Source organism: Siphateles boraxobius, unplaced genomic scaffold (genome assembly GCF_051911475.1).
Source record: "Siphateles boraxobius isolate OS27281-9 unplaced genomic scaffold, OSU_SipBor_1 22, whole genome shotgun sequence".
Lineage (NCBI taxonomy): Eukaryota > Metazoa > Chordata > Actinopteri > Cypriniformes > Leuciscidae > Siphateles > Siphateles boraxobius.
The window spans coordinates 41,678,257-41,700,000 of NW_027508833.1; the positions used below are offsets into that span (position 1 = coordinate 41,678,257).

The 21,744-nt window shown below is 41.5% G+C and overlaps 1 protein-coding gene across 1 annotated transcript in view; it reads right to left on the reverse strand.

Moving 5' to 3' along the window:
* LOC143747409 (putative E3 ubiquitin-protein ligase UBR7) overlaps positions 1–21,744 on the reverse strand; it is a 48,365-nt gene that overhangs the window by 18,405 nt on the left and 8,216 nt on the right. Inside the window, exons 2-8 of the mRNA XM_077240204.1 lie at positions 20,594–20,727; positions 20,437–20,497; positions 14,194–14,289; positions 14,068–14,121; positions 13,138–13,243; positions 12,796–13,052; positions 12,502–12,670 (exon numbers count right to left, since the gene is read on the reverse strand). Coding sequence (XP_077096319.1) covers positions 12,502–12,670; positions 12,796–13,052; positions 13,138–13,243; positions 14,068–14,121; positions 14,194–14,289; positions 20,437–20,497; positions 20,594–20,727 — 877 coding nt within the window. The remainder of the gene's footprint in view (positions 1–12,501; positions 12,671–12,795; positions 13,053–13,137; positions 13,244–14,067; positions 14,122–14,193; positions 14,290–20,436; positions 20,498–20,593; positions 20,728–21,744) is intronic.

Genomic DNA, 21,744 nt, shown 5'->3' on the forward strand with positions numbered 1-21,744 from the left:
AAAACCACGACAACCCACTTCCACTGGATAAACCTGGACTCTCCATCCTCGCTGTTCTGCTTCAGTGGCCAGATGAGCATACCGCAGTTTCTTCCTCTCATATGCCTCATCTACCGCATCCTCCCATGGCACTGTTAACTCTATCAGTTGAACAATGCGTGCTGATCCAGACCACAAAACAATATCTGGTCGTAGGTTAGTGGTGGCAATCTCAGGTGGAAAAATAAGCCGTTGATCAAGATCAACCAGCATCTTCCAGTCCCTAGCAGCTTCCAGTTGTCCTGGGCGAGAATTGGTGTTAGCACCTTTTCTTGGTGGTTGCTCGCCTGGGCGGAGGAATATTGTCTTCTGCGTGTAATGTTTTGCTAGAACAGGCGGCAATTTATTGGTCATACTACGCTTGCCTTCCAATGCTAAAGCCAAACATCGCAATACTTGGTCATGGCGCCAAGTAAACCGACCCTGGCTAAGAGCCACCTTACATCCTGTCAAAATGTGCCTTAATGTGGCAGGTGATGAACACAAAGGACAAGATGGATCCTCTCCTACCCAGCGGTTTAGGTTTTGCGGTGATGGGAGAACATCATATGTTGACCTAATAAGGAAACTGATCCTACTCTCTTCCATTGACAAAAGGTCTTGCCAGCCCATTTTGCGTTGTTCCACACTCTCCCATCTCATCCACTCTCCCTGCTTGGCCTGGGAAATGGCCTTTATACATCTCATCCTCTCCTCCTAATTCGCACCTCGTTGACTACCAGCTTCCTCCTTTGGGCTGGGCCTCCCTTGTGCCATTTAGGAGGAGCTAAACTGAGCCCAAAACCCCCTCTTCCATGCTGTACCTGTCCCACGATATCCCCAATTTGAAGGTCAGCCTTTGCCTCTACTACAGATTTCTTTGCTGACCACTTTCTACCAGTTTTTACCACAGGGGCTGCCTCCCTTACACATTTGTCGCGTGACCCTGCTAAAGTCATTTCCAGTCTGACCTTGGCACACTTAAACTCCTCGGTTAAAGCAGAGACTGGCAGCTGCAATACTCCTTTACTATAAAGTCCCACTCTGCTGAGGCAGCGTGGAACTCCCAACCATTTCCTGATGTATGAACTTATTAACGCTTCCAGCTTATCCACTGTTGTCAAAGAAACCTCATACACAGTCAGTGGCCACAGCAACCTTGGCAGTAGACCAAACTGAAAGCACCAGAGTTTCAGTTTGCCTGGTAGAGCACAGCTGTTTATGCTCTTCAACATAACATTAATTGGATGGATTGCTCGATTGCTCCTGTCTGCTGGCGGTTTGTGTCTGTAGCTGTAGCTGACGGTGAGGCGCTTTAGTCGCGGGAAAAAACACCGCTCTTCCGTTCAGATTACATTTACAACATTAAACAGATTCTGAGATTCACCCACTGAGAATCCTGTTCCCTGTTTATTGGCGATTCTATTACATGAAAAGTGAAAATAGAGACACCAGCCACCATAGTCACATGTTTGCCGGGAGCCAGAGCGCCTGACAAAACAAATTTAAAAGTGCTGGCTAATGCTAAGCTTAAATTCTCTAAGATTTTTATTCACGTCGACACTAATGATGTCCGCCTTCGCCAGTCGGAGATCACTAAAATTAATGTTAAAGAGGTGTGTGAACTCGCAAGTACGATGTCAGACACTGTAATTTGCTCTGGCCCCCTTCCTGTTCGAAGGAATGAAGAAGTGGTGTCAGCAAAATAATATAGAATTCATAGACAAGTGGAAAAGTTTTTGGGGCAAACCTGGCCTGTTGAAAAGAGATGGTATTCATCCCTCCTGGAATGGTGCTGCTCTTTTCTCTAGTAATATGGCACATAGTCTTAGAGATAAAACATGACAATCTGGGGCTCAGGTCAGGAAGCATACAAACTGGCTAAACCGACCGTCTGCTAGCGGCCTCGCGTCACCAAGGTCAGATAAATCCCATCACATAGAGGCTCTTTCACCTAGATATCATCATATAGAGACTGTGTCTGTTCCCCGAATTAGCAAATATAATAAACTTCCAAACCCATCTAAGGGTAAAAATTGTTGTTCAACAAATAAAAAACAGGTATAATACAAATGAACAAATGATAAAGCTTGGGTTGCTGAATATTCAATCCCTTACTTCAAAAGCACTTATTGTTAATGATATGATTACAGATTATAACCTAGATGTGCTGTGTATGACAGAAACCTGGCTAAAACCAGACGATTACATTACTTTAAATGAGTCCACCCCTCATGATGACTGTTCTAAACATGAACCTCGCCTGAAAGGCAAAGGGGGAGGTGTTGCTGTAATTTATAGTAATATTTTCAAAATTACTAAGAAGTCTAGTTTCAAATATACTTCTTTTGAAGTGTCGGTGCTTAATGTAACAATATATAGTGCAAATGATAAATCACGTTTGAGATTTGTGCTGGTTACTGTATACAGGCCACCAGGGCACCATACAGACTTTATCACAGAATTTTCTGACTTTCTATCAGAATTAGTATTGACTGCAGATAAAGTCCTAATAGTTGGTGATTTTAATATACATGTAGAAAACGAAAAATATGCATTTGGATTGGCATTTAAAGACATTCTTAACTCTATTGGAGTTAGAAAACACGTGTCAGGGCAAACTTCCGGTGTAGCGTTGAAGAAGATGGCTGCTTGAAATAACGTCTCCAGACCGGTCGATTGTAATCCCCTGGAAAATACACGTGGGACGTTAAAAACAAGCTGAAGTTTAACATGGAATTGGAGAAGCAAAAAAGGGTTAAAAATAAAGCAGGCTCCAAACGGGAAAAAGGAGAAACAACCGAAGATATGGACGGCGGCGAAGACGGTAGTGGAAATAATGGCGAGGCCGGGAAAGCAAGCAAAGCAGTAGCTAGCTCTGGTATACAGACCATTCGAGACGAAATACGAGCGTTTAGAATGGACTTCAAAAATGATATGGGTGCATTTCGACTCTCACTTCGAGATGATATGCGGAATGAACTGAACGAGTTTAGAGAATTAATCAGAAATTTAAAGACTTCTCAGGCGAAATGCAAACTACGGACAGCAGAGTGAGGGAAGCAGAACAACGCGTCGCCGACATGGAAGAATGGAAATGTAGCGGCAAGTGACGCACTCCTCGAAGTGTTGGAGAATCAAGATGCTCTGCAAACGAAGTTAACCGACATAGAAGCTCACTGTAGACGGAACAACCTCCGTATTTACAGAGTCCCAGAGGGATTCGAGGAAAGCAACCTACTAGAGTTTGTGACGAGGCTTATAAAGTCGGAGCTTGGCCTGTTGTCCACGGAAACGGAGATTGGAATACAGCGCTGCCACAGAGCACTCGCACCAAACCAATCTCTGTTACATTAAATTATATGTTTATCTCTGTAAATTAAATGTGTATCTCTGAAACAATCTACATTGTTAAAAGCGCTATATAAATGAGGATGACTTGACCAAAGTCTCCTCGCGATGCACCACCCAGATCGCTGGTTCTGTGCTTCCAAGAGTTTAGAGTGAAAGAACAAGTACTGCACACAGCATGGAAAAAGAAAGAAGTTCGATTCGAAGGAAAGAGGATCTATTTCGACTCGGACTACCCACCAGAGATATTGAAAAAGAGGAAGGAATATGTGGGGACTTTAAAGGAGCTCAAATCCAAGGGGATTCGATTCCAAACGCCATACCCAGCAAAGCTGAGAGTGTTCTACAAATCTACGAGAATGCAGCAGAGGCAGTTAAAGACTTGAAGAAAGGATTCTCTTTTGACAACTTCAAGGAGCCTGAACCAAAACAGCGGAGACTTGCAACGTGGGAAAGAGCAGGTGCAAATCGACGCCGCCAAGCAGTCGTAAATCAAGAACGGATACGGGAGAAGTTACGAAGTTTTCACCGTGACACTCCGGGATTAACTGATGATAATATTGATGCGTGATATTCACATAAAATCAACGATTGATTGACTAGGATGTCTGCAGCAGGAGCCATAAACCTCTAAGACAGCACATCCAGATGAGAGATATTGTGCAGTAGCCTATATTAAGCTCTTTTAGACCATCTAATCCAGAGAAACTTTTTCGAGTCTTAAATAAAAGGGATAATATTCCGTTAATGTATCTCCTTTCTAGTTTACCATTGGTTAAACATTATTATTATTTTATTTTTTTGTGAGCCTGCCTGAGTTGAATCTTTAAACCGGTTTAGTGGGAACAGCTTAGAAATTGCCGGTGCATTGAATACCCTAAGAGTATCTTCATTTGCACTGACGAGAGGCCCTTGACGGACACAAGGATTTCCTCTCAAATTGAGGACCTACTTTAAACCTCGGACTTGGAAGTCTTTTATTCTTATTTTTCATTTTATTTTACTGTTCTCTTTGTTATGATTGTTCGTACATTGTTTGCTTTGTTTATTAGGTTGTCAAGGGAAATGTTATACAAAGTTATGCAAATTGAAACAAGTCAATGCATGGTCAGGAATATAAAATAATTACACTTAATGTCAATGGGCTACATTATCCGATTAAAAGGAGTAGAATTATTGCAAAAATGAAACGAGAAAGAATACAGGTAATTTATTGGCAAGAGACTCATTTATCTCCACCAGAACATGAGAAACTAAAGAAACTGGGTTTTCAAAATACTTATTACTCATCTCATAAATCAGGACGAAGGAGGGGAGTGGCTATCCTGATTTCTAATGCTGTGAATTTTAGATAAATTAGATAATAAAGAAGTAACATTACTTAATCTATATGCTCCACCAGGAGACACTAAATCCCTTTTTAAGGGAATCTTATGGAACCTGTATATTTGGTGGGGATTTAAATGTGCAACTTCAGCCTGGACTGGATATAACTAATCCTTCCAAAAAGAAAAACTCAAATACTAAAATGGTTCAAAGAATGATTAAATAACTGTGTCTGATGGATATATGGAGAGAATTACACCCAAGGGAGAAACAATTTACATTTTATTCTGCAAGCCATTCTATGTACTCAAGAAATGATTATTTATGTATAACTCAGATAGACATAAAATTAGAAATTGTAATATTGGTACTAGGGATGTATCAGGGTATACCTTACTCTACATTTAGATAATCAACAGAAAGATACACTTTGGAGACTTAATACGAGTATCTTGAATGATACAGCGATACAGAAGCAGATTGAGAATGAGTTTGAAATGTATCTCCAATGTAATGATAAAGGGGAAGTGTCTTCCAAGTACCCTGTGGGATGCCGCAAAGGCTATACTTCGAGGCAGAATTATTGCTCTAACGGCTTTTCGTAAAAAAGAGAAACAAAAAATGATTATTAGCTTTACAGGAGGAAATGAAAAACTTGGAGATCAAACACAGCAAACAGAAAGATCCACAGATACTGATTCGGTTAAGAAAAGTTAAACAAGACCTAAATGGGATTTATGATGAGGAAATAGAGAGACAGATCAAATTTGCTAAACAAAGGTATTATGAAACAGGCCCTAAAGCAATGAAACTTCTATCCTGGAGGATAAAAAGTTAGTTCATGCATTCATGACCTCGAGACTAGATTACTGTAATGCTTTATTAGCTGGTTGTCCTGCATCTTCAATAAACAAGCTACAGTTAGTGCAAAATGCAGCCGCTAGAGTTCTTACTAGATCAAGAAAATATGATCATATAACACCAATTTTATCATCTCTACACTGGTTACCTATTAAGTTCCGTATCAATTACAAAGTACTATTACTGACCTATAAATCCCTAAATGGTTTAACTCCTGTGTATTTAATGGACCTTCTATCGCCCTACAATCCATCACGTTCTTTAAGATCACTAAATTCGAGGCTTCTGGTCATTCCTAGCCTCCCTGAATAGCCTTCCTGATATTGTTCGAGGCTCAGACTCGCTGTCCCAGTTTAAAACTAGATTAAAGACGCATCTCTTTAACCAAGCATTCACATAATGCTTAACCTTTAATACTACTGCTGAATCAGATCGAATGCATTAATATTATGAACAGCAGCTATGCTAATTATTTCCCGTCTGCTCTTCTGCTGTTATCTCGGGACGCTAGTCCCAAGGTAAATAGCGTTTGTCAGTTCGTATGTTATGCCCTAAATTAATACATGATTAACTAACTGTATTTTTCTATGTACATTTCTGAAATGCACTTTCTGTAAAGCTGCTTTGAAACAATATGTATTGTGAAAAGCGCTATACAAATAAATTTGAATTGAATTGAGTAAAGAAACTTTTATACAATTTATAAAATTAGAAACACTAAAACCCAAAAAGGTATGTAACAGATTAAAAGATATTCATAAATCTTTTGAATTATACTACAAGGATCTATATACTCAACCAAATAGGGGCGATACTCCAACTATAAAAATATTTTTGGATTCTTTAGATCTTCCATCAAAAGGGGAACAACAGAAAATACTGAGGGCTGAAATAACAATAGAATAATTAAATCGTGCCATATCAAAGCTGAAAGCAAACAAGGTTTTTTGTCAGGTTTTTTGTCAGAGTATTGAAGAAATTGCAATTAGAGGATCAAACTGTAGTTTTAAGTTAATTAGCATTTGACCCAGGTTTTGAGCCGGTTAGGGTAGACGAGAGACTTAAACAATGGGTTTGGAGAGGTATCACATCGTACTGTTCAGTCATCTCTAACGGGGAATTACAGAGTTATCAGGCACTTTCAAATACATTTGGACTAGAAAAGCAGGATTTTATAGATATTTGCAGGTCAGAGATTATTTTAACAAAAAAATAAAAGTACATTGACAGAAGATCATAATTTAATTAGAATATTCTCAAATGCGTACACATTAGGAGATAACAAAAAGCTGGTTTCTAGATTGTATGGAAGTATACAAGCGAAGAACCATTCATCAATATACATTAAACAAAAGTGGGAGAGAGAGGCTGACTCACAAATAACAGATGAAGACTGGACAGATGTATGTGCGATACAGGCAAATACCACAAACTCAAGATCCTGGAGGGAATTCGGATGGAAGAATTTAGTACGATTTTTCATAACTCCCAAATTAACAGCACTTCATACAGGCTCAGAGCCGTGGCCTTTGCTGGAGGCAGTGTGAAACCCCGATGGCTAATCAATGTCATATTTTCTGGGCATGCCCAAAAATAAAATTCTTTTGGCAAGTAGTAGTGGCAGAGATTGAGAAAATTATGGGAGTAGAGGTTGATTTTACTATATATCTAGGTAAAATACCAGGAAATGTTTTAGACAAGGATAAATATTTATAAAAAATATTGTTAGCAAGCAGTAGGAAAGCAATAACCCATAAATGGTTGCAAGTTAACCCTCCAACTAAAGATCAATGGTTAGGGATCGTCAATGAAATATACAGTATGAAGAGGCTTACATTTATACTAAGGCTCAGATTTGACATATGTAACAAGTTTTGGGAAAAATGGATTATGTATGTAAACCATTGAGGAAAGTGTGATATTGTATATGAAGATTTTGGAATTATTTTGTGATATTGGCTGATATTGTAGAATCCATGATAATGTTTTTGTTCCAATAAAAAAAAAATAAAAAAAAAAAGTAAAAAAAAGGACAACACGTGTCAGGACCTACTCATTGTCGTAATCATACTCTAGATCTAATATTATCACATGGAATCAATGTTGATGCTGTTGAAATTCTGCAGCAGAGCGACGACATCTCAGATCATTATCTAGTCTCATGTAAATTACATTTAGCCAAGGCTGCAAAGCCGACTCCGTGTTACAAGTATGTTAGACCTATCACTTCTGCCACTAAAGATTGCTTTATCAATAATCTTCCTAATCAGTTTCATCGTCTCAGCATCCCAGATAGCTTCGAAGAACTCGACAGAAACTTTAACTTTTCCAGCACTTTGGACACAGTTGCTCCGCTGCGCTTAAAGAAGATTAAAGAAAATAGTCCAACGCCATGGTACAACAAACAAACACACACACACACACACACACACACCCTAAAGAGAGCAGTCAAAAAAAATTGGAGCGCAACTGGTAGAAAACAAAAGTAGAGGTATTTCGGATTTCATGGAAGGAGAGCTCGATTGCTTACAGAGAGGCTTTAAACGCTGCTAGATCTGCTTATTTTTCAAACCTATTAGAAGAAAATAAACATAACCCTAGGTATTTATTTGAGACAGTGGCTAAACTAATGAAAAATAAAGATACTGTCTACTACAGTATCGCATCAGACAGTGCAGTGTAGTCTCACTGATAAAAAAACTTTATTCATTCATTGCTATAGGAGAGTGAATTTTATAAACTTGTTAAATCATCTAAATCGACAACATGTATGTTAGACCCTATACCCACTAAACTACTGAAAGAGATGCTTCCAGAGGTCATAGATCCTCTTCTTAATATCATTAATTCATCTTTGTCATTAGGATATGTACCAAAAACTTTTAAGCTGGCTATGATTAAATCACTTGTTATTAGTTTTCACTGTTATGCTGATGATACTCAGCTCTATATTTCTTCATGCCCTGATGAAACTTAATCCACAAAATTAACGGAATGCATAGCTGATATAAAAAAACTCGATGACTAGTAATTTCCAACTACTTAATTCAGAAAAAACACAGATTCTTTATTATTGGACAAAAAACTTCCTCACGTAATAACCTAGAATACTGTCTAACACTTGATGCTGCTCTGTTAAGTCCTCGTCGTCGGTAAGGAACCTGTGTGTGTGTGTGTGTGTGTGTGTGCTCTTCGATACCAATCTTTCATTTGAAAGTCACGTGTCTAGTATCTGTAAAACCGCATTTTTCCATCTAAAAAATATTTATAAATTAGGTCATATGCTCTCAATGTGTCACATGTTTGGTACGGGCTGAAGAAGACTCAGAGTCAAAAAGGCTCTAATATAAACGATTTACTACTGACAAAAACTCAAACTGGTACAGGCAGGCAAACAGGCAGAGGGTACACACATTATACATAGACACATAACATATACAAGAACCGACAAGGACTGACTGAACAGAAGCAAACTAAATACAACTACAAATCAACAATAACGAGGTGAAAACAGGTGACGCGGATGATGAAGACGAACAGGTGTGTAATTGAGGTGAGTGAGTTCATCAGTGGAGACATGAGGGATTCTGGGAAGTGTAGTGCAGACGAAGACAGACTGACGATGACTGTGACAATGACAAAAGCAGAACAATTGGTTCATGCGTTCATGACATCAAGGCTAGATTATTGTAATGCTCTACTGGGTGGTTGCCCTGCACGCTTAATAAACAAACTACAGCTGGTCCAAAACGCAGCCGCTAGTGTTCTTACCAGAACCAGGAAGTACGACCATATTAGCCCGGTTCTGTCAACACTGCATTGGCTCCCTATTAAACATCGTATACATTTTAAAATATTGCTGATTACTTACAAAGCACTAAATGGTTTAGCTCCCCAGTACTTGAGCGAGCTCTTAACGCATTATAGTCCTTCACGTCTACTGCGATCTCAAAACTCCGGCCAGTTGATAATACCTAGAATATCTAAATCAACTGCTGGCGGTAGATCCTTTTCCTATTTAGCACCAAAACTTTGGAACAATCTTCCTAACATTGTCCGGGAGGGAGACACAGTCTGTCAGTTCAAAGCTAGACTAAAAACACATCTCTTTGTCCTAGCATTCACATAACACTCTATAGACTTCTATAATTCAGTGTTAGGCTGCATAGTTTAGATCAGCCGGAACCGGGAACACTTCCCATAAATTCTGATGTACTTTGTATATCATAAGGAGGATGGCGTCTACGCTAATATTTGTGTCTTTGTTTATCCCGATTCATGTTGCTACGCGGAAGCGATAAAAAAAATCTCAGAGCCACTAGGCACTGTTTTATGCAAATGAGCGGCCGGATCGCATTAAAGAATTTTCTGTTAGAACGGTGTCGTGTTAGCGGCCGCTAAGTTAATAACTAATGATCGTTGCGAAGGAAGTGAATCAATCAAAACTAACTTTATCTGGACAATAACTTTATTCTAGAGCTGCTGTAAAGCCTAAACAATCTCTGTTACTTTAATTTCCTATTATCACTGTAAAGCTGCTTTGAAACAGTCCATATTGTTAAAAGCGCTATATAAATGAAGGTGACAAATTATAACAGTTAATTGCATATTTATATAATACTTACATAGAGAAGTAATGTGTACAGACACTTTTTTTTTAAACAAATGGTGATTTTTTTTGTTTTAAATGTCGCACTTAACATTACCTCTAAACAAGCTCTGTTGACAATATATGCCAACAATAATTCAAATTAGGTGTTGATTACCCACAGGCACATTTTTAAGAACAATTTTTATAATCATTCAAGTTCATTTTAGAGTAGGGCTGAAATATTACACACAAAAAAACATCATTATAGTTGATTATTGCTCATGACATTGTAATGATTCATATCGATTAAAAAATACATTAAATATTTTAAGGCCATTTCTTGCATGCCTGCCAAGTTAACAACCGTTTATGAATTAGTTAATTGCTTTTTACGCATTCGAAAATCAAGACATTGTTATTTTAGTAGCATAAAAAACAAAATGATTATAAATTAATATCTTACCTGCATCTTATCTGCGGTTTTTGACGAGATAACTGTCAGAATCACGCAGAGTGTGTCGCGCGCACTGACTTGAGCTGAGCACATGGGCTGCGTTCCGTTCCAGTCCACTTTTAGACACGCACTTGCGAACTTCCCTAAGCACTTCCCCTCAGGGGAAACCCTGCCGCCATTTTAAAGTTCGTTCCACTTCGTGAAGTGGATGAGGGAAGTTTATATGGACAGACCCTCGCTCCCTCGATTTTGACCAAGGGAGCATTATGAAGGTATATTTGGTGCAAATCAACGGAGCGCGTGTGACAGTGGAGTGTGTAGTTGTAGAGAATAGACATTTACTGCGTATCAGTAAATTTGAAGTCACAGAGAGAAATGTTTTAAGAGTTGCAAACTTGTAGACTTCTTTTCTCTCTCACAAACACAACAGTTACACCTTCTCAAATTCTTCATTGCAGGAGCACAAATCCTATTATACAAATCACACATTAAAAAACTCGTACGCTCACATTTTTGCTACAGTTGCTGCAGTGAATATGGTGCAAAACCCGCATCAACACATGTGAAGTCGCGGAGAAATTTTGCTCATCCGCAAATCAGTGTGTGAGTTCATCCAATGAGGGTTGCACAATTGAAGAATATTTTCTCACAAATGCCGTGTATATTTTTCAAGCACAAACACAAGAACATCACTACAACTGCTTGAATCTGCTGCGACGAATCTCAAACACTGTTTTTCGCTTTCAAGTGACAAGTTTCGCTCGCTCTCCCTTTTGCACCATTGGTCTATGAAATGGAGCAACAGTGAGTTGTGCATCTGTAGAGGCAGTGGGCAGAGCCTACATGAATATTCATGAGTTTACGCTGTTTCTCAGCAGGTTTTGACTTTCTTTTCTTCAGTGGGTGTTTCACTGAGTAGGGAGAATCTATTTGTTATGGTAATCGGAATGGAACAGCAGTGTTTTGTCCCGCGACTACAGCGTCTCACGGTCACCCAGTTGCCAGCTGCACGGGCTCTACTTCAGCTGGAACCGAACAATGTACAGAGTTTACTAAGCTAGTCGCATCCAAAGCAGTATCTAAAGCCCCTGCACTCTTACAATCCTCGATTAAAGTTTGGATGCGTGTCTCTAGTTCTGAAATCTTCTCCGTCAGCCTGACTATCTCCCTGTATTTATCACATGTAAAGCCCTCTGTGCTGACAGAGAATGCTATGCTATACATGTGACACGAAGTGCAAGTGACAATAACAGGACAAGACATCATTCACCGTGTTTGTTGACTGATCCTACTCACCACAGTTGTTTGATGGACTTGTAAAGGGCGCAAGAGAAGAAAAGATGCCAAACGGATGGCAGATTAACTGGCTAGAGAAATGTTAAAGCGTTGTGCGAGCGATAGCGATTTAGATTAAAGCTAGCAATGTCAGATGAAAGTGACATATCAAAATGAGATATCATATAAATTGCGATGATTACATTATATTAAGCAATATAAAAAAGGCAGGAAAAATAGAAGACAGTTTAAAACAAAGCTATACGGAGCTACAACGTAATTCACTGGAAACCGCTGTACAACAGTGAAAACAGGCCATCCGGAAACAACAGTCACACTTACAGGACTCACAAACACACACCTAACACTGGACGCTACAGAAGATTACATCAGTTTACTATTGAAAGACTCGTCCCGTCCAGTGTAGATGTGTAAGATTATACAGAATCTATACAGATTATAATTATATACATAATTTATACTATTCATCCTGTTCAAAAGTTCACACCCCCGGCTGTTTGTGTGATTTCTTATAGAGCATTAGTGAATGTTTGTGGTTTCTGTAATATTTCGGAATGAGGTCTGACGTCCTCAGAGAGGATTTTATTGACAGAGCCACACTTACGGTAAATGACCTCGAGCTGCTGCACGTGGGTCAGAGGGGTCACAGAGGTCAGGCAGGACAGCAGCAGGTTGTCGCTCCTCAGTGCTTCAGCTTTGGCTCTCTCCTCGTAAGCGAGCAACGTGTCCGACTCGTCCAGCAGGAAAGGAACACCCGTCTCTACATACATTCTCTACGCACAATATATAGAACATAAAAAGTTAAAATATTACAGAAACAGACCTCTGTAACAGTGATTCACTCATATCCGTCAATCAAGCGAATGAGATCCTCTAGAATAAAGCTTGTGAACGACACCTTGCAGTCGGTGCAGCGGCAGAGTTTCTCTCTCCAGTGATACGGCCAGAACACCGGAGCTTCCCTCGAACATGGTGTGGCTCCAGCCGTCAGCTCTTTCCACACGCATCCGCTGCCGTCTGAGACCTGCTGATCCGCAGGAGCCGTCCCTGATTCTCCTCGCCCCGTGGCTCCGGCTGCATCCGGCTGCTTGTCACCTGACGTCTGATCAGTGCTCACATGCTCTTCACAGAGGCCTTGTTTATTCAGAGCAGAACCTGGAGGACAGCACAAAACAGATCCCGTTTACAACAGCGCTGTGACTGCGACCCATGTTTCTTCAGGAGCGCACCCCCTCCAGACCTGCTAATCGAGCCGCGTACGCCCAGAGGAACGGCGCCTGCTCCATGCAGCGCACACAGATCATCTCCGTCAGCACCTCTCCGTCAGCCGCTGGACAATCCAGATGCTGAAACATCAGGACACACTTTAACACCAGAGGCCGGTTGCACCAGCTGGACGTACACCCGGTCGTAAGACTAAACTTCCTGCGTAGAATTAATCCCTGTTGCACCATCTGGGCGTAGCGCACGTCTGAGACTAAATCTTACACCATGTCAAAGGCAGGTGTAAAGTTAGAAGTCTTAACTTGTTTCCCTGGTGAAAATAAAGATAAATAAAAACGTTGAGACTATGGCACGTCTGGTATACAGGCTACATAATCAGCCGGCTTTCCGGCTTGAAAGAGTAATAAGAGACCGCATCAATCCTCCAGATATATATGGAGACAGATAATTTATTGAACGTTTTCATTTCAGTAGGGTTGACATGTTAGAATTAAATCGAGTTATCACCACGGTTACAACATGTAACAGACAGGAACAGAGCGCTGTCCTCAACACTCCAGGTGCTAATTTGTCTTCGATTTTATGCCAATGCTGGCATACCAAAATATGCATACTTACTGAATAGCTCAGTTTTTCTTGTTTCACAATCTGAGTAATTTAATTTTCTCTTTCTTGGCTCAGCAGTCATGTTGTGTCATCTATTCGTTGGAGCCAATAAACTATCAGTGTGGTACAACATGTCAGCGTGTACGAGCATCGTCTATGCTAAGCGTAGCTGCGCCTAGTCGTAGTTTTAGACTGTGCAACAGGTGCAAATATTTATCAGAAAGCTGGACGTAACTAAGTCCAGCATAGAGCTTACACCCAACTTTTTTACGTCCAGCTGGTGCAACCGGCCCCTGAGGATCAGAGGGAGAGAGGAATAACAGAGTGTGTGTGAGATCACCTTCTCGTGGAACCAGTCCTCACACACCACACACTGGATCATCTCCTCGTTCACCTGGATAGAGTAGAAACAGCTTATATTGCACTGCAGCTTCATCCCTCAGCGAGGATGAGGAGCGTCACGCACCTGATCGTCTTCATCCGGATACGGCCGGTCACACGAGCAGTAGCGCCCAAAGTAGTTGTGATTGTACAAGTTCTTCACGTTTCGCTCTTCTTTTCCCTGAGCATCAGATGACAGAACAACATCAGATCTGAACACGCACACACACTGCAGACCAGTAAAAGCTTCCTACTCCACGTTAATTAGGGATTTTGTCCAAAAAACCCCCGCAACGATTCTGTTCTGGAAACACTTTCTATTTCCCAGACGTCAAATAACATAAGCCACAGTTCCACCGCAGGAACTAGGGACTTCGGGCTGGGACTCTGTGTGTTTCCACCGCAGGAACTAGGGACTTCGGGCTGGGACTCGGTGTGTTTCCACCGCAGGAACTAGGGACTTCGGGCTGGGACTCGGTGTGTTTCCACCGCAGGAACTAGGGACTTCGGGCTGGGACTCGGTGTGTTTCCACCACAGGAACTAGGGACTTCGGGCTGGGACTCGGTGTGTTTCCACCGCAGGAACTAGGGACTTCGGGCTGGGACTCTGTGTGTTTCCACCGCAGGAACTAGGGACTTCGGGCTGGGACTCGGTGTGTTTCCACCGCAGGAACTAGGGACTTCGGGCTGGGACTCGGTGTGTTTCCACCGCAGGAACTAGGGACTTCGGGCTGGGACTCGGTGTGTTTCCACCACAGGAACTAGGGACTTCGGGCTGGGACTCGGTGTGTTTCCACCACAGGAACTAGGGACTTCGGGCTGGGACTCGGTGTGTTTCCACCGCAGGAACTAGGGACTTCGGGCTGGGACTCGGTGTGTTTCCACCACAGGAACTAGGGACTTCGGGCTGGGACTCGGTGTGTTTCCACCGCAGGAACTAGGGACTTCGGGCTGGCACTCTCTGTGTTTCCACCGCAGGAACTAGGGACTTCGGGCTGGGACTCACCATTTACGAGGTGTGTTTTCACCATTTAGACCCGGATCACTGCGAAGTTCCGGGTAAATATTTGTCCCTCAGAATGTCCCTGCTTGTGAGGTAGTACTTTTTCAAATTTCAGGAACTTTCAGGGGTGGGACTTGGGCGCTGAACATGCTGATTGGTTAAGTTCATGCTACATTTTATTTCAACCACCATCTGTTGCGTTGCGTGTAGTACAGTACACTATGCGTATACAAGCAGGAGCCATCTTTGGAAAGCAGTCTCGACCAGTCAAACCACGAACTGTGACTGTGGCTGAACTGTGACTATCGACCAGCTCGTAGCACGGCATTCGTGGTTCGATTGGTCGAGACTGTTTTCCAAAGATGGCTCCTGCTTGTATACGCAAAGTGTACTGTCTTTATAAAGTATCTTCTTATTAAACTGTCTGTACACTTACAGAGTTCTCAATGCTTCGGTTTGCAGGTAGAGACCCTCATTATGCTAGCGTGTGAGTGTGGGGCTATTTTGAGCCTTGTTAGTGGTATTAACTAGCGATTTTTATTTTTACTTATTCGATGCCCCATACACTAGCGTTATAAGCTCATCTGTGGATAAACTAAAACTAACGTAAAAACTGGGTGCATTCGTTTATCATGAAAACGCATCCCAGAGAACACTCGACTGTTATTTACCTATATCAAGTGTTTTTCCAACTATAAGCTCATATACGAGAGTAACAGAAACAACTAAGTCTACTATTGATAATTGTGGTGAGGGGGGCGTGGTTCTCGCGGCGTCTGTAGGGAGAGACGAGTCAATGAGCTGTGCGGTGAGTAAGTGGGTCAAGTGCAGATGATGAACACCTGTGTCTGATTGCAGTGATTGGCGTGGGGAGACCGATAAAAGCCACACAGTGGGAGAATGCGAGAGAGAGAGAAGGAACTGGAACTCGTGCGGGAGCTGTGTAAACCAGGAAGCTGAGACCTAACTGATCATCCTGGAAAGAGCTTATTTTCTGTGGACTGAGTTGTGCCGTATTTGGTACGGTGAATGCGCTGTGTGCGCGCCTTTTTTTTTGTTTCTTTGATTCTGAATAATAAAAACCTACGAGTTCCAGTTTCGCCGACCCCGTCTTCTTCTTCCCACCACACTACTTTGAACCGTATTACAATAATATTATTACAAATATAAATGTCCATATTGACTCAGGTGTAATTATACCAGACATCACAGATCATTTTCCAATTGTACTTTTCATAGACCTGGATACTAAGACCAGGAAACAACAAAAGAAGACATTACCTCTTAAAAAAAGCATACAAGTATTAACAGAACAATATTTAGATAAATTGCTTGGCAATCTTAGGCATAAAACGTGGGATTCTGTATTTAGCTGGAATACTCCGGAAGAAGCCTATAGTGCTTTTATCAATGAATTAACCAACAGTATTAATAGCACAATACCGGAAAAAATTGATAGAAGCAATCAAAATACTTGGCTTACAAAGGGAATCTTAAAATCAATTAAAAGAAAAAATAAGTTTTACAAATGCTAAATTAAAAATCCAACAAATGAAAATAAAGAAAATTATTCTACATTTAAAAATACTCACAAAGTTAATACGAATAAGGAAGCGGAATTACTACACTGATTTAATTAAGGTTTTTCATGGTGATCAAAAGCGATGCTGGAGAGTACTAAATACTGTGCTCAGCCGGAATCACAAAGCAACTGTCCTTCCCGAAATCAATGTCAAATATAATGATAACCACTACCTCAATGATGACGATCTCGCTAAAAGTTTTAACAACTATTTCACTTCTATAGGTGAAAATCTTTTGAAATCTATAAATCCTCCATGGGGAGCTTCATACCAACAATATTTAAAAGGGAATTATCTGAATTCTTTTTTTTTAACACCTACCGACAAAATGGAAGTTCTGAAAATTATTATGAATATGAAAAGCTCTTATACTGCTGGTGTGGATGGTATATGTAGCAAAATTGTTAAATCTATTGCAGTTGAAATTCTAGATCCACTTGTCTGTGTATAAACCGCTCTCTATTTCATGGTGTAGTACCAAAAATGCCAAAAATGACAAAAATTGCAAAAGTTATAACAATTTATAAATCTGGTGAAAAAAATAATTTACAAAATTATCGACCAATATCCATTTTACCTACTTTTTCCAAGGTACTTGAGAGGGTTGTGTACAACAGACTTAGCGGTTACCTGGATAAAATGAATATACTTATCCCATCTCAATATGGCTTTAGGAAAAAGAGCTCTACCTGTTTGGCAATTCTGGATCTCAATGAAAAAATCAATGACGCTATAGATAGTGGTGAGATCGGTATTGGTGTATTTCTAGATTTATAAAAAGCCTTCGACACCATTGATTTAGAAATTCTAATTGGAAAATTGCAACACTATGGTTTCAGAGGGAAGGCACTCTGCTGGTACAAAAGTTACCCGGGTTTTTTTTTATTTTATTTTTTTATTACAAATAAAAAAAATCAGAATGCACAGATATTGTTTGTGGAGTCCCCCAGGGCTCCATATTAGGTCCACTTCTTTTTATTTTGTATGTAAATGACATAAGACATATTTTTCATCAGGTTATCTTTGCAGATGACACTAATCTTTTTTGTCTCATAAAAATCCGGATATTTTACAAAAGCTTGTTAATGAGGAATTAAAGTAGATAGTTGGTTTAAATGTAACAAATTATCAGTAAATGTATCTAAAACCAAATTTATTATATTTCGTTTCGTATTATAAATTTATTATATTTCGTTCAAATAGAAGCCGGACAAACATTGAAAGGATACAAATCAAAATACATAATAAAGTAATTGAAATAGTTCTCTAGAGAACATCAAATTCTTAGGAATTTATTTAGATGACTCCTTAAACTTTAAACAACATATAGAGTGTTTAACAAAAGAATTGTCAAAATATGTTGGTCTGTTCTATAAATTATGATCTTCCCATTTAATGCTCTTCTAACACTGTATCGGTCTCTTTTTGAATCACATCTAAATTATTGTAATATCATATGGTGTAACACGTATCCAACCCTTCTTGAAAAATTGCAGATCCTACAGAAGAAAGTTATAAGTGTAATATCATGGGCAAATTATGATGCTCCCTCTGGTCCGCTTTTTTATAGGTATAAGCTTTTGAAGCTCGCTGAGTGCAACAGTTTTCAGAATGCTTGTATTAATATTATGTATAACGTAGTTTATAAATTGCATCCAAAACTTTGCCATCTCATTCCAGTCACCTCATCTCTTCATGACCATAACACAAGGAGGAGAACTTTAGTACGAGGGAAAAAGCGTAAGCTGAAGTGTACTAGCTTTAGTATAGCATGTAAGGGTCCTGGGATCTGGAATGAGATGGACAATTCTATAAAGGAACTACCTTCTCTTGGTATATTTAAAAAGTATCTTAAACACAGATTGCTACAACATTATGCATGATAGGCTGAAGGTTTCATATTTTATTGATTTATCTGACTTTCTCGAATACCCCTATTGGATTTAGTCTGAGGGATGGATGCGATGCGTGATGTATGCTGGCTGGGGGTGGATAGAGGTGTTGTTGGGTGGGGGTGGATAGTGTTGTTGTTGGGTGGGGATGGGTTAGGGTTAGGGGGTGGATATTGTTGTTGTTGGGTGGGGGTGGATAGTGTTGTTGTTGGGTGGGGGTGGATAGTGTTGTTGTTGGGTGGGTGGGGGTGGATAGTGTTGTTGTTGGGTGGGGGTCGATAGTATTGTTGTTGGGTGGGGGTCGATAGTATTGTTGTTGGGTGGGGGGCGATAGTGTTGTTGTTGGGTGGGTGGGGGTGGATAGTATTGTTGTTGGGTGGGGGTCGATAGTATTGTTGTTGGGTGGGGGTCGATAGTATTGTTGTTGGGTGGGGGTGGATAGTGGTGTTGTTGGGTGGGGGGCGATAGTGTTGTTGTTGGGTGGGTGGGGGTGGATAGTGTTGTTGTTGGGTGGGGGTGGATAGTATTGTTGTTGGGTGGGGGTGGATAGTATTGTTGTTGGGTGGGGGTGGATAGTGTTGTTGTTGGGTGGGGGTGGATAGTGTTGTTGTTGGGTGGGGGTGGATAGTGTTGTTGTTGGGTGGGGGTGGATAGTGTTGTTGTTGGGTGGGGGTCGATAGTATTGTTGTTGGGTGGGGGTGGATAGTGTTGTTGTTGGGTGGGGGTGGATAGTGTTGTTGTTGGGTGGGGATGGGTTAGGGTTAGGGGGTGGATATTGTTGTTGTTGGGTGGGGGTGGATAGTGTTGTTGGGTGGGGGTGGATAGTGTTGTTGTTGGGTGGGTGGGGGTGGATAGTGTTGTTGTTGGGTGGGGGTCGATAGTATTGTTGTTGGGTGGGGGTCGATAGTATTGTTGTTGGGTGGGGGGCGATAGTGTTGTTGTTGGGTGGGTGGGGGTGGATAGTATTGTTGTTGGGTGGGGGTGGATAGTATTGTTGTTGGGTGGGGGTCGATAGTATTGTTGTTGGGTGGGGGTGGATAGTGGTGTTGTTGGGTGGGGGGCGATAGTGTTGTTGTTGGGTGGGTGGGGGTGGATAGTGTTGTTGTTGGGTGGGGGTGGATAGTATTGTTGTTGGGTGGGGGTGGATAGTATTGTTGTTGGGTGGGGGTGGATAGTGTTGTTGTTGGGTGGGGGTGGATAGTGTTGTTGTTGGGTGGGGGTGGATAGTGTTGTTGTTGGGTGGGGGTGGATAGTGTTGTTGTTGGGTGGGGGTCGATAGTATTGTTGTTGGGTGGGGGTGGATAGTGTTGTTGTTGGGTGGGGGTGGATAGTGTTGTTGTTGGGTGGGGATGGGTTAGGGTTAGGGGGTGGATAGTGAATAGTGGTGTTGTTGGGTGGGGGTGGATAGTGTTGTTGTTGGGTGGGGGTGGATAGTGTTGTTGTTGGGTGGGGATGGGTTAGGGTTAGGGGGTGGATAGTGAATAGTGGTGTTGTTGGGTGGGGATGAGTATTGGGTGGGTGGATTATTCTTCGTTGGGTTAGGGCGGATTATGTGTCTTGAAGGGCCCTATTTATAAGCCAGGATTTGGCTTCTGGGAGCTCCTTTTCTTTTACAGAATGGTTCTTTAAATCTGTAAACATGAATTTGTTGTGTTCTGTGAATTAATAAATGAAATTAAGTAAATTTAGCTTCATTTTTGGCCGGAATTATCCTTTAAGCTTAAATTCAGAGGATGAAATCCAGCGGGAACTTTAAGGTCGCACGCAGTCCTACATCACCGGACTAATAGCCTAATCCTCCCGGTACTTTAAACGCAGGACAGACATCAGCTCTGTTTCATAACACTCACCGTATGAAGTCTGCATTTGAAGCCATGAAATTTCTCATTGCCACAATCACAACGAAAATTCCTGTGACAAAAACACACACGACCAAACAGTAAATGCAGTGAGTGAATGTTTTCAGATACTCTGGAGAGTTTGAGACGAGTGATGAATCTCTCAGACCTTTTAGTGTAAAGTTCACACACATCATGGCCATCATGACACGCGTTTGCACACGCCAGACACACACCGGCCGGATCCATGCCTTCCTGAACACACGTGTTACACGCAAACACTGCCTGCCTCTTCATGTAGCCCTGCAACACACAACACACACACACCTGAAACACAACACACACACACACCTGAACCACAACCCACACACACACACACCTGAACCACAACACACACACACACACCTGAACCACAACACACACACACACACACCTGAACCACAACACACACACACACACACCTGAACCACAACACACACACACACACACCTGAACCACAACACACACACACCTGAACCACAACACACACACACACACACCTGAACCACACCAAACACATCTGAACCACAACACACACACACACACACACCTGAAACACAACAAACACACCTGAACCACAACACACACACCTGAACCACAACACACACATCTGAACCACAACACACACACACCTGAACCACAACACACACACACCTGAACCACAACACACACCTGAACCACAACACACACCTGAACCACAACACACACCTGAACCACAACACACACCTGAACCACAACACACACACACACACACACACCTGAACCACAACACACACACACACCTGAACCACAACACACACACACACCTGAACCACAACACACACACACACACACACCTGAACCACAACACACACCTGAACCACAACACACACACACACACACACACACCTGAACCACAACACACACCTGAACCACAACACACACACACACACACACACACACACACACCTGAACCACAACACACACACCTGAACCACAACACACACACACACACACACACCTGAACCACAACACACACCTGAACCACAACACACACACACACACACACACACACACCTGAACCACAACACACACACCTGAACCACAACACACACACACACACACACACACCTGAACCACAACACACACCTGAACCACAACACACACCTGAACCACAACACAAACACACACACACCTGAACCACAACACACACACACACCTGAACCACAACACACACACACACACACACACACCTGAACCACAACACACACCTGAACCACAACACACACACACACACACACC